At 29.7% G+C, this 13,526-nt stretch overlaps 2 protein-coding genes across 3 annotated transcripts in view; one reads left to right on the top strand and one right to left on the bottom strand.

Moving 5' to 3' along the window:
* Positions 1 to 13,526, top strand: part of LOC103572233 (ELAV-like protein 1) — an 81,010-nt gene that overhangs the window by 7,812 nt on the left and 59,672 nt on the right. The window contains exon 1 of one of the 2 annotated variants that reach the window (XM_008550730.3): positions 3,614 to 4,026. The exons of the other annotated variant lie outside the window; for it this stretch is intronic. The gene's annotated coding sequence lies outside the window, so the exon portion shown is untranslated. Of the gene's footprint in view, positions 1 to 3,613; positions 4,027 to 13,526 lie in introns of those variants that run through there. 2 annotated transcript variants of the gene reach the window in all.
* LOC103572236 (cytosolic carboxypeptidase 6) lies at positions 4,610 to 11,662 on the bottom strand. The gene is made up of 7 exons (XM_008550748.2): positions 11,646 to 11,662; positions 11,465 to 11,556; positions 7,938 to 8,730; positions 7,571 to 7,774; positions 5,615 to 5,838; positions 5,233 to 5,428; positions 4,610 to 4,943 (listed from the first exon to the last, which is right to left on the bottom strand). The coding sequence occupies exons 1-7, from the start codon at positions 11,660 to 11,662 to the stop codon at positions 4,610 to 4,612; spliced, it is 1,860 nt and encodes a 619-aa protein (XP_008548970.2).

The raw sequence follows: 13,526 nt of genomic DNA, 5'->3' as shown, positions 1-13,526 counted from the left end.
CTTTCCACGAATCTCAAATAAAACCGACAAAGAGTTCTTGAAATTCGAAAAATTATGATATTTTTGTAGTATTGAATTTTTTAATACTTTTTTTAGTGTTTCATATAAACTGTAGACGTAATACTATTGATCCTAAGCGTAGGAGTGAAAATTTTTTAGCAATGGGATGTTTGAGGTTCATTTTCGCTATTCATCTCTGTAGCTTTAATATTATTTTATAATAACGTTATATTCAACAGCCCTCATTATGTGAATGGCGTACTTAATTTTCTATGCACCTACCTTTTTCGTCCTAATATTGAGCTAGTTTTTGACGTTTACACGCAGAGAATTTTACAGTATTTGTTACATCAAAAATTTATTGAAAATTTACTATGTCATAGTAACATGAGAACAGTATGGAATGGTTGTGTATCTGTGTTAAAAACGGTCCGTGTTAAATTTTTTGTGTTGATTTTGTGTCAAATCAACACAATTCTCTGTGTTACTTTAAAATTTTTAATCGATTTACTGTTCAACACTTTGAAAGTGTTACCTAGTATAAAAATCGATACTATCAGCATTTAGTAAGTATTACTTATATTAAAACTCAATACGAAAAAAGTGTTGAAATTTTAACACAAATTTTGTGTTGAAATTCATTACAAATAGTCTGTGTTGAAAAATAACACAAATATTGTGTGGACCGTTTCTAACACACAAACTGTGTTGATTTTAACACAATATTTTATACTGTGTGGCATAGTAATTTTTCAATAAATTTTTGATGTAAAAAATACTATAAAATTCGTTGCGTGTAGGAATATACGCTGAAAAAAAATGTTAATTATCACCATCTTGCGATAGGGAATAATTACCATCGTGTATGTGATAATAATTATCATGCTTTTATGTTAAGTATTCGTTTCTCGTATTGTAATAATTACTATTGCCGATAGTAATAGTTACCATCTAGATAGTAATATCTCTTATGCCTAAAAAATTTTTTTACTGTGCCTTCTAAGATAGTAATGATTATCATCACGGATAAGAATGGTTACCATCTTCGATAGTAATATAGTTACCATCTAGATAAGAATGCTTGCCATCTCCGATAGGGAAAGTTAGCGTTAAAAAAAAAGGAAAAGTTAAGTTAGTTAAAGTTAAAATTCTCGTTCTTTAATATTAATAAAAGAATGAGAATCATTAAAATGTGAGAATGGGAATACTTACTTCGTTAAGATAGCAAGTCTTACCACTTTTTTTTTAGCGTGTACAATTCATTTTACAGGTTGTCTAAACCTAAAATTCGACATCAAATAGTAATTTATCATTAATTTTACAGCTATACAAGCATTCACTGAAATTGAAACAAATACATTTTTCACACAATTATAACTGGATGCTTTATTATTGCTTGATTGTACAATAGAACCAAAAGCTTAGGCCAACAATCAGTTGCCAAGATTTGATTCTAGTAGAGTTGAATAGCTTGGGCCAAAACTCAGTTGCCAATAGTTGTCAAATAATCAATATGAGTCAAGATTATTCCGATCGTCAGCCCTGGCAACTTTTAAACTATCAAATATGTGATATTCAACTTTTTATATCGAATGTGATGAAATTTATTGGCAGTTAGGTCTCTATAAACTAACAAAACGTCTAGACAGATTTTGATGTTCACTTTTTCTTACAACGTTGTTAATTACTTGCTCTCTTTGAATTGTACCAGACTATAATTATTTAATAGTACTTCAAAATTGTCACTTATAACTACATATAGAAAGTTATGGGAACGGCTCTTATCAAGGACAATAGGAACAAGCATCTCTCCATGGTTATAGGATTGGTTGCTCAGGATTATTCACTCTCGCACTTTCGAGAAAAAGTGTTCATTATTATGGAAATAAGTCTAATATTATATAGCTTTTGAGTTGTTGAAATTATTCCCATACTTTATCAGAATGATTCCTCTGCTTAAACAGGAATTAATCATATTCAAACATAGGAATGTTTCCTATGTAAACATGAGAATAAATCCCATTTTTCATGACATCCTTTCCTATATTTGTATAGGAATATGCTTCAATATTAATTTACGAATGATTCCCACAATAAAAGAGAATTTTTTTACTTTTCGTATGGGAACAACACCCATATTTTATATAAAGAAATGAGATCCACAATATAGTAGGAATGGTTCCTATAATGGGTACAGATGTCGTTCTCATGATAAATATTACACAAATCTTTTTTGAACACGTAATGAAAATTATTCCCATAAAATATTGTATCTATTGTTTTGAATTTCTCTTTATCTGATAGATTACAACCTCATACTAAAAAGATCCTCTGAAATTGAAACTTAACATCGTTTTCATTAGATCCTAAAAATAAAGCAGTAAATTTCAATGAAACTTCAATTAATTAAAGTTGTTCTTCAGTTTTAATCGTAACTTTCGTAAGCACAGAAGAAGCATATACATAAATTTTAAAAAATGAAATACCATAAGTTTATTATTACAAACTCAATAGAGCTCGTTCGTTCATGCATTCGTCCGTCCATCCGTTCATTCGTTCATTCGTTAAAATAATCGAAACAGACAAACAAGGGTTTACATTTTGGATGTTAAAGGGGAATAGACTTGATCGTTATAGTCCTCGTAGTCATAGTCGTAGTCGTCTCTACCGTTTGTGCCGTTTCTACACTGCTTCTCGTCGTCGCAGCAGCCACTCCCGCTGCTAAGCGACGTGATTCGTGCAAAAACACGTAGACAAGGGGAAGTGAAAGACAAGGGGGTTGCTTGCGAAAATGCAATAGTACAGGGTATATGGGCTATAGTATAGTATATATGTATAAATATGTGTGTATAAATGTATGAGTAGCGAATTCAACAAGGGGATGAAACACTCTAGCACACGATAGCGGCAGGAGCAAGACAGACAGATAAATTGCGAGAGGATATACGTGAAAGGATAACAGAGAAAGATAGTCAGATGAAGCTTTTCATTGAGATAGACTGAGATAGCCTTGAATTCGGAATTCGCGCACCAAGATCCACGCAGATATATAAACTATATATACAGCAGTTCAACGACCACCGCCCTGCTCTCGGCCAACCCCAACACGTCCCAGGACTATCGAGGGTGTCCAAAGAGTGAGTGAGCGAGTAAGCGAGTAACTGAGTGAGTAGAGGGTGGTTGTAGGTTGTAGTAGAATCGCTTATGCATCTCCCGGATCGCAGAGGGAGCCACAGTGTTCACCACACACAAAAAAAAACACACACAATCTAGTTCCCCTATCTAGAGTAAAGCAGGAGCTTTAACACACCGTTGATGTTGAGCAAGAGAGAGAAAGAGAGAAGGGCGGATGAAAACCACCCCTTTTGGTCATGATCGAGAAGTAGCAGCATCGAGCCCAGTTTCGTCGAGTCCAGGGATAGAAGCTACTGGCCGCTTGTCTGCTCCCTTCTTTCGCTAGTTTCATTTATTTACGTTTTTAGTTCATTTTTGATTACATTACGAATTCGTTCTATTAATAATTCGTGTTGATTATTATTATATAATCACCGGTATAACAATAGATATATGTATATGTATTATACCATATGTATGTATTATCATCAACATTATTAATAATATTATTCATTAATAATTAATATAATAGTAACATCAACAAAACGACGTGTGCGTTTTATCGCGTTTTATTAAACCGGTCACACGTTTTTGTGCCATCATTGTATTATTATATACGTTAATACATTTCTGTATATGTATATGTGTACTTGTCGTAGTATAACGTAGTATGCGCTTATAGAGTATACATTGTAGAGTGTAAATACTTACATATAGATCTAAAAATAATAGCAATAATAATAATAGCAAAAGAGATTAGCTGGTTTTAACCCTTTTTATATATACATATATATATATATATATATCCGCGAGGGTGTCTGACCGCGCAAGAAAGTTCGAACAGGTGTAAATTATTTTATTTACACGATTACTACTGCACGTGCCATCAGCAACTTCTACGGTTTCGTACAGGTATGATTTTTATCATGACTCATTATGATCGTAGATTTTTTCATTTAATTACTTGTTTACATGTTTTTTTTTTTTTTTTTTATAAATCGTTATCATTTTAGTTGAATAAAAATTATTTATTGTTTAAGTTGATATATATTATTGAACTAACAATTTTTTTACTTTACATTATTGGCAGAGCCGGTAAGTTAAAATTTCAGTTGTTTTTTTTTATGATTTAAATGAATTATTTAATTAATGTTGTAGTAGATATTGAATAGTGTAATTGACGTTAAAATAAGCAATAAGTGAATTAAAAAATTATAAATAATGATAAAAGGACACAAAGAAAGTACATCAACTAGTGCAGCGGAAGTTTAAAGGGGTGGGGCCGAGCGTGTATTTTATCATGTGAATTATTATCCCGGCTCTTTTTAAGGCGTGGCATTTTTAAAATTACATATAAATTAAATTAAATTGATCATTTTAATCAACAGTATGTCATTTAAATTGTACAACGCAAAGAGCGATAACATAAATTTTAAAAATTCATTTTATATTTTTATTGGAGTAAAAAGTATCGGTAAGAGAATGAGAAGGAAAATTATCGTCTAAATTTAGACAAACGGTCTGGAGATTTTCTTGGTATTTTAGCGCGATTTTTTCCCGTTGCACGATCCAAACCGCCTCTTGTCAGCTGATTAAAGTCGATAATAGCTAAACGTGGTTCTACATGATGTCCTTGCGTCATCATAAGGACGTTAGACTTGGTGGCGTCGACTGGTCCAGCTCCTGGGCTGCGATACCTGTAGCTTTGGTTCTTACCACTTGTCGTGCCAATAGCACTTGCAGTATCTGGCCCAACATTCATCCTAGTCCCGCTCATTGATCGGTACCGAGAACCCGTCGGTAATTCTGGAAAGTCTTCCGTGAAATACCTATTCAATAATACAAGTCTTGCATTTTCATTATAAATAAAAAATATTAAATATCGGATATGAAATTCAGCGAGAGATTTAAATAAAGCCCAGAGTATCAGGATGATATTATTAAATCTGGATGTCGTATTGAAGATTCGTTGAAAGTATTAAGGGATTGAAGAGTGGAAGAATTGAAATATATATGAGTGGGTAATCGTTTGATATGGTTTATTATAGAATAGTATGAGGTAGGTAAAGTTCCTAGGGGATAATATATGATATGATGGTTATATAAATATATACTTACTCGTGAATGCTTGCAAGATGCAAAGGCGCAGGCGTTCGAGCTGTCCGGGGTCGTGGATCCCGGGGTTGCCGATACCTCTGTCTGGATTGACGTCCCCGTTTGTTCGACGGCTGGTCGGGTAGTCCCGAGGGTATTAATCCTGTCAGCTTGTAATACTCCATGAGGACACGGGCTAGGTTACGTCCTACCCTGTAATCTAAATCAAAAATTTTCCAAACGATGTTCTGGTTAAGAAAAGATTTTTTTAATAAAATCCGTTACACTTTTTTTAAAATTTAAATTTATTGCAAATATATATGCACATATTTGTGTAAGCTCTGTTATATCATGAGCTATAGAATATGAATAAGGCTTTTACTTTTTATTTTCGAAAAAAGGATACAGCTTTCTTCGGTATAAGGAAGTAACTCCGGCGAACCTTTACGATAATAACCGTACATAGAAACTTGAATTGTATAACAATTTACGTGTTCACTGAGAATTGAGCATAGAAAACGACGTGCTGTACCAGATTTATGGGGATCCTGATTGTACATTGTATTGTCTGGATTGTAGTCTTCTGTATGTTGAGCCAAGAGCTTTGGAAGAACGATGTGTCTTTCGTACCTGAAAGGCTGGCAGCACTAGTTTAGACATACTTTTATTTCAGATTAAATTATTTCAATATGTTAAAATCAATATAAATGTAAATTCATTGTTAAATAACTTGATAAAAATAATTTGATATTTTTGGTGACGAGTAATTAATTATATTAATGAATACAAATTAAATTTAGTTAATTATATTATGTATAATATAAATCATAACGATCAAATGTATAATATATTTATCTTAAATATATGTCGTTTCATCGTGGATATATAGCAAATTTTAATATGAAATTAATATTGATAAATTAAATGTTTACTTTCATAACTGACAAGCAAAAACACAACATCCTAGAATTTATGATCTAATTTTGGAAACCATTCAATTAAATTTATATAGTCAGTAACTAACTATGGTAATATATGCAAAAATATTGTGTTATAGATGTAATATTTGATAATTTTGTATTCATACATTTTAGACGGACGCACACAAATATTAAAAATACATGAGCTATAATTTTATGGCATTGAAGTAAAAAATTTTCTTGAATTCACTAAAAATTTTGTAAAAAATTTCTAGTAAATCATCATTTCTTTTATTGTATTTTTATGGAATTTCATGATAGTCTTAAAAAATTTCCAAGTACACGCAAATAATTTTTGAGTAAAAATTACCCATAAAATTTGGTACTGTAAGGACATCTAGCTGGTAACTAAATTTTTACTATGCTATTACTCGAAATTGCACTTCATTTACATGTTTTTAAGTAGTATATTTTACAATGTGCATGGGTAAAATTTAGATATTTACCACATGTCCGTACAATATCAAACTTTTGGATAATTTTTAGTAAAAATTTTTCTGTGTGTATTAATAACTAATTAACGTTTGAAAAAAAATTATCTCATTCTACTACATAATTTCATGTCTTACGGTTCAAAATTTTTCTTGAAATGTGAAGCAAATTACTTGAAATTATCAACAAGTTCAAATCAGTCGAAAATATATAACATAAATATGATCATAAATTAACTTTATATACTTGCTCTTTACATTACTTACAATACACAGAAAAAAAAAGGATTTGAAGGCGCAAAAATGTTTACTTGCTCTAAAAAATTTTGTGCATTATAAATTAAAAACGAAAATTTTCTTAGGGCGAGAAAAAATTTTTTGACCCAAGGATTCCTTATTTTCTGAGTATATTTCCAAGTCATAAATACAAAGCTTAAAATCATAATGTATTTTATTTCGAAAAATTGTTTTTTTAATATACTAGTATATCCACAAGACAATTAATTTTAAATAGCAACATTTTAATAAACTTAAAATTATCAAAAATTAATTAAGGTTTTTAAAAAAAATTTAGTTTGGATTTAAAAAATTTTTTGAATTAAAATCAAACTCAAAATCTTTATAAATCACATAGAACGTATATTTTTAAATAGCTTCATTATATTTTTATTAAAGACTATACTTTAATTTTCTAAATTATATGGACAATCGATATATCAAATTTCTTAGAATTCCAATGACATCCTCAAAAATAAGAAAAATTTTTAACAGTGATACATAAATAATAGTCGTAGAACTTTTTATTCCGTAATTTATTAACTAAATTATTTTATTTTTAAAATAACTTTATTATAATTTTAAAATAAATTTTGATTTGGAATTTAAGTATCAGAAATATTTAAAATTAATAAAGAATATTAATAGACAAAGTAAAATTTCATACAATCTTACCTATAGACGTCATCATAAGTATTTCCATATACAAACAATCCATTGGCATTAGTATGAGCATGTAAATCTATAACGCAATCAAGTGGTGCATTAGAATTTTTATCTAACGACTCTAAGAGTGTACGTGTCGCTGATAAAGTAGGATGAATCCAATCTGAAATTCTATTCCAAGCTCGATTTAAATCGACTCCCATCAGTGTTGATCTAATGTAAACAACAGAGTTTCACATTATTCTTATCATAGATCGCACTCGCTGACATAATAACTTTTTTTCATTCAAATTCAATCCAACTTTTCCAATTTTATATAAAAACTAGATAATTAGATAGCGAATGAACATAGTCAAGAAAAAAAAAATTTTATTACCTGTAGTTTCCTAAAAAAACTCCATCAGGATTGAGCATGGGTATTATTTTAAAAACAACATAATCGCGTAAAACTTGAGCGATAGGATGTGCGCTTACTAAAAAATCCATTAAACCTTGACAGACAAATGATGATGGAGATTCACCAGGATGTACGCGACTTAACACAGCAACAACTCTTCGTTGACGCTCTTCAACATTTGATCCAATTGTTATCATTTCAACTTTACGTTTTTGAATTGATGACGCCAACGTTTCACGTTTAACTGATGAACATTTTGTACAGAGATTATCAAGATGACCAAGATAACGCGAGTAAGAGTAAGGATATGACAGTGAAAATTGATAAACATCGTCTTCACGATCAAAATTAAATGCAAATGTTAGTACATGATGATTTTGATGCTGCGGTGATTTGTAATAATAAACTTGTCGACGTGGTATTCTTTGCCATCTTGGCTTACTGGTACTTTTAACCAACGGTGTCATACCGTCACGAAATAAATTACGACTTTTTGATATGTTAACAATATTAAATATAACACGTTGGTCGGCACGAACATTGTCAACGGTAAAATTAAACCACAGACGTAAACGTGGACTACATGTATCCGGTCTAATGAACAGATCATACTCATATTCAGAAACTAGGTCCACTCTTCCCAAGTTTCCAGTTTCAAAGGCTGCATCAAAGCACAAATGACCTTTTTTTGCTTTACCACTGTGTCCTGGCGGACGTATAATCAGTCGGCTGACATTTCCAAGTCCTCCTTCTGCATCACTATCATCACTGTCTGTTAAATAAATTTTTTAATATTTTTATTCTCTTTTATTAAATAAAATATTATATTTCACTTTTTTATATTACATCATTTTTTACGTCATAAAAAATGATATTTTACAACTGAAATTGACAAAAGTAATTTATTTTTACTAAAAATAGAAAATTTATTAACTTTTTCTTTTTAAAGAAAATTAAAGATAATTAAAAAAAAAAATAGCTGCAATTTAATGAATTGAAAAAAAATTTTTAATGATGAGAATATCTGAATATTGATTATTAAAAAATTGTTTGGAATGAATAGATACTCATTGGTAAGTTGAATTCACGAAATAATGAAAGTTGAGGGGTGTTCGATTAAACGTCAGTTGCGTGAGAAGAATTTTTTTAAATCCAATTCGTTTCATCAAAGTAAATACTGAAAAGGGACAATAGGAATCGGCATTGGTTGTGCGATTGTACGTCTGTTGGTATAGACTACACATTTAATATATATGACTATATATATATTATACCAAATACTAATTCATTTGAATGGAAGAGAAGACCGAATGAAGAGGACCGCATGCAAAAATGGATTAAACGCGCTGAAGAATAATTGCTTTACCAATGCACGACAGAATCTGTAGAGAGTTTTGTCACGGTAAAAGGGAGTTTGGCTTCACCCCAAATTCTCTATAGCTTTTATAAAAATTTAGTCAAGAAGAAAAATTCCTCAGCAAAATTAGTTTGATATTGAAATTAAAAATATTAATATATCATTGGCTTTTAATGTTTTTTTTAAACCACAATTATTTAGTTAGAAGAAAAATAATTTTGTAATTAAATAAAAAATTTAATTTCATAAATTATTGTTAGATGTAAAAATAAACTAAATTAGTTAGTAATTTTCACTTCAAAGAAATTAATACTAAAGATTAAAGGCCCGATTATTAACAGGGTGATTATTGAGTCTTTATTTTATTTTATTATTTACGTGACTTTCGTCAACATCATGTAAAAATAAATATTTATTTATACTCTTTAGAATATTTAGAACCCTAAAAAATATATAATTTATAATATCGAGTTACGGATGCCACAAGGGTGTTTCCTAGCAAGAGATACTGTTAAAGAGGCAGAAGAGCGTATGAAAATTTTCTGCTAATCGATGTACTTTTTTGTTTTTTAATATAAAATTTATAGACTATAAATTTTGAAGTTTTTTTTATACACAGAAAAAAACGATTTCTAGGTATGAAAAATTAAAACTTCAAGAAATTAAAAATCGTAACTGATACTTAGAAAATTGACGACACGTATTATAAAATTTATTATTTGGAATGTTAAAATTGCCCATATTGACACCCGGGATCCGGGTTATAATTTCAAACACTAATTTTTAAAGTTTATTTTTTTCCGTGTAGAAAAAGCAAAAATTTTTTGGGGCGAGAAAAAATTTGTTGTGCCCAGAAATTATTTCTCGTTATGAGAAAATTTTAGTTTTCAATTTACAATGCAATAAGAAATTTCTCGCGCCAAGAAATACTTTTTTTTTCTGTATGCCTTTATGGTTCTTACACGGAGAAAAATGGAGACAAAAAATGTATGAATTTTTATTATACTGTCGAACAAACTTGGAACAGGAAGTTGAGTCGTCAAAAAATTATTATACTTTTTATATTATACTTTATATATTATCATTTTTTTATTTTCCACTATAATTCCTAATTTAGACAAATAATATTCATTATCATTTGTCAATGTTTTGAGTGTATAATATTTTTGTGGTGTAGCATAATAATTTTTGGCGACTCAACTCCTTGTTTCAAGTTTCGTCGACAGCATAATAAAAATTCGTTCATTTCTTAAGCCCTTTTTCCGCGTGTACTACCTGCTACCCTGAGACAATAAAAAATGGCAATTAATGTACTAAAATTCTATTTACTAGAACGACAATTCCATGGTCTATTTACTAGAATTGTTGTACAAGTATTATATTTGAAGAAAAATGAGAATAAAAAATCTAACAATTTTTATTGGGCTGCCAAGCAAACTTGAAACAAGTCGATGAGTCTCCAAAAACTTATTATTTTACACTTAAATTATTACTATAGACAAGAATCATTTTTATTAAGATTATTGGTTAATTTTAAGAACATAGTAATAGTTGTAGTACAGCATAACAATTTTTGGAGACTCGTCGGTCTATTTCAAGTTTAGTCGACATCAATAAAAATTGGCAAATTTTTTATCCTTATTTTTCTTCGTGTATTTTCGTTGGATTTAGCATTGTACAATAACAAAAATTATGTTATATATATATGTAATACCACCACATAGCATAAAAAGAAGTGAAAATTTTTCAGTAATTTTTTTATAGCGTCATATTTAAAATTCAGGCTTTTACCCTACCACATATTCATTTTCTAATTAATTATACGCATTTTACAATCAAATTAATATCTCAGTTATTGAAAAATATAAGTATGTAATTTCATTTACAACATAGTCGGTGTGTACTTAATCCAGTGCAGGAATTAATATTTAAATTTTTATTGAAAAATTTGTATTTTGTAGAGTACAAAATACTGAAGTCAATTAATTAACATGTTCATAGTAATATTATTATTTTTTTCATTTTATTCTAGTTATTAAAAATCAACTTCATTTCATTTCCACATTAAAATTTCCAAGTTTCACTCTAAATTTATTGTATTAATTACAACTAATTGGCATTATTATAATTTAGAAAAAAAATTGAATACCAGCTCGTTGATAAAGACTCGTGTGTTCCAGAGCATCTCGGCCTTCATGCATTATTAAATGCAACAATATATAAATAATAAATAAAATCGCACTAAAATGTTCCACCTCGAGGAAAACACGGAACAAGACTGATAGCTAAAGCTAGAAGTCGACCCATCGCACGTAAGTGCACCGACGTACACAACACTTGCAAGCATCGCATAGCGAGCAGAGGATCGCGTTTCGGTCAATCTCTACCACGTCGCTCACAGTTCGTGTTTGTATTTGACACCTTTCTACTAACTTGATAACATGTATATTTCTCATGTCTGTTAGGGAAAATCAACATTAGAATACCCACTATAAATACCCTTCATCCAATTTATCTACTGAATTATGAAAACTTTAAAAACAATAAATTAAAACAACTAACGGCAGTTGCAAAATAATCTACTTGATAACTTTTAAATAACTACAACTATTGATAAAAAAAAAATTTAAAAAACAACTTTTATTCTCAAACCTGTTGATAAAACAAAAGATTATGATTATTAAATAAGTGAAATATAAATTAAATTTAGTTAGACCAAATAAAGAGCAAGACCTAATAACCTCGTTGATAGAAAAACTATTCTCTTTATGCTTAAGGCAATTGAAAGGCATTTCGTGATGCCATGCAAGCTTGGCTTTAACCGATCGCATTACTCAAACAATCTTCAGTCACTTATTTTTCGTGCTACTTGGAGAAGCCGCGAATAATATGTCTATGATACTTTTGCGTGGATATTTCACGTCCAATAAAATCTTTTTAAAAAAAATATAGTTTCTTTTATTTTTTACAATAAAAATAACACTCCACTTGATAAGATATATATATATATATATATATATATATATCCTAAGTAATTTCCGACACTTAAGTATTTTTATCGAAAAATAATATTGCAATATTTCTTTGAAAAGATTCAAATTTATTTTTTTTTAATCTATTCATCAAGTTTTAATATTAAAAGAGCCGTTAGCCTTCTAACAACAATTTTCAAATTTAATTATGAAATCCTCCATAGAAGAATCTTGGGCAAAGGGAGATGCTGTTATGAAAAAAAAAAAATCTAAGAACGGTTTACTCCGCGGCCAGCCTCAAAACTTCCCGCTGTTTTTGAGCTCAAGTAGCTCAAGATAAGATAGTTCTGATGTTACACTGTAAATCGAAGTGTTTAAACTTTAAACACTTAAGTGTTTAGTTGTCATTTAAATACATTGTAGTCACTTTCTACACACTTGCAAACGTTTAGAAAGTGATTACAATGTTTTTAAATGGCAACAAAACACTCAGGTGTTTTAAATTAAAACACTTCGATTTACAGTGTATTCGAAAAAACACTTTTTTGAAACTTTTTCGTTAACAGTATTTTTCGAACAAAGGATTCAATTTGGTTGGTTAAATCAATTCACATGATAAAAGTTATCCAAAAGACCATTTTTTCAAAAATTTTATTTCTGGAATAACTAGTAACATACTCACCAATTAAGCTTAATTGTTCATAGACTTTAGGAATAGAGATGCCGCTTCAAATGCTGTATGAAAGATTCGAATCAATTAATCTATTTAATAGTTATAAAATATTCACATACACACGCACACACATGCATACGCTCGAACATCATCGTGAAATTAGTCAAAATAGTTTCGTAGGATCTCAAGTCATCGAGATCTGTTCAAAACTGGGTTTTTGAAAATCGGACCAAAACCAATAACTTTTCTTTTTTTTTTTTTTTTTTTTTTTGAAACTTTTCGGTTTTTTTAGCGGGAAGTTTAAAAGTCTTTTGTCTACTCAAAAATGTATATCTACTGCGTTTTTTGAAAGGAGCTATTCGAGCACTTCAAAGATTACGGCTATTTAAAATTTCTACCTCAAAAAAATTTTTTTTTATAAAGATCCATTTTACCCCTGACTTTTCTTTTATTTGAGTTTCTCTCAAAGCTGACCAACTTATCCCATATAGTCTAAAATATCGTAAATAAATATTTGTGAACAAAAAAAATTTCGTTTTTTCCCAAAATGGTGTAATATTTTGGTC

The sequence above is a fragment of the Microplitis demolitor genome, chromosome 7, assembly GCF_026212275.2.
Source record: "Microplitis demolitor isolate Queensland-Clemson2020A chromosome 7, iyMicDemo2.1a, whole genome shotgun sequence".
Lineage (NCBI taxonomy): Eukaryota > Metazoa > Arthropoda > Insecta > Hymenoptera > Braconidae > Microplitis > Microplitis demolitor.
Note: the sequence above shows the minus strand (reverse complement) of the source record. Positions and strands in the feature narration are given on the sequence as shown.

Bases quoted from the DNA above. Each gene is read 5' to 3' on its own strand.
- LOC103572236 (XM_008550748.2), bottom strand. The intron at 8,731-11,464 runs GTATTCAATTTT...TTTATTTAACAG, and splicing joins GAGTCTTTATCAACGAGCTG to ACAGTGATGATAGTGATGCA. The intron at 4,944-5,232 runs GTAAGTATATAT...ATTATTGAATAG, and splicing joins CATCTTGCAAGCATTCACGA to GTATTTCACGGAAGACTTTC.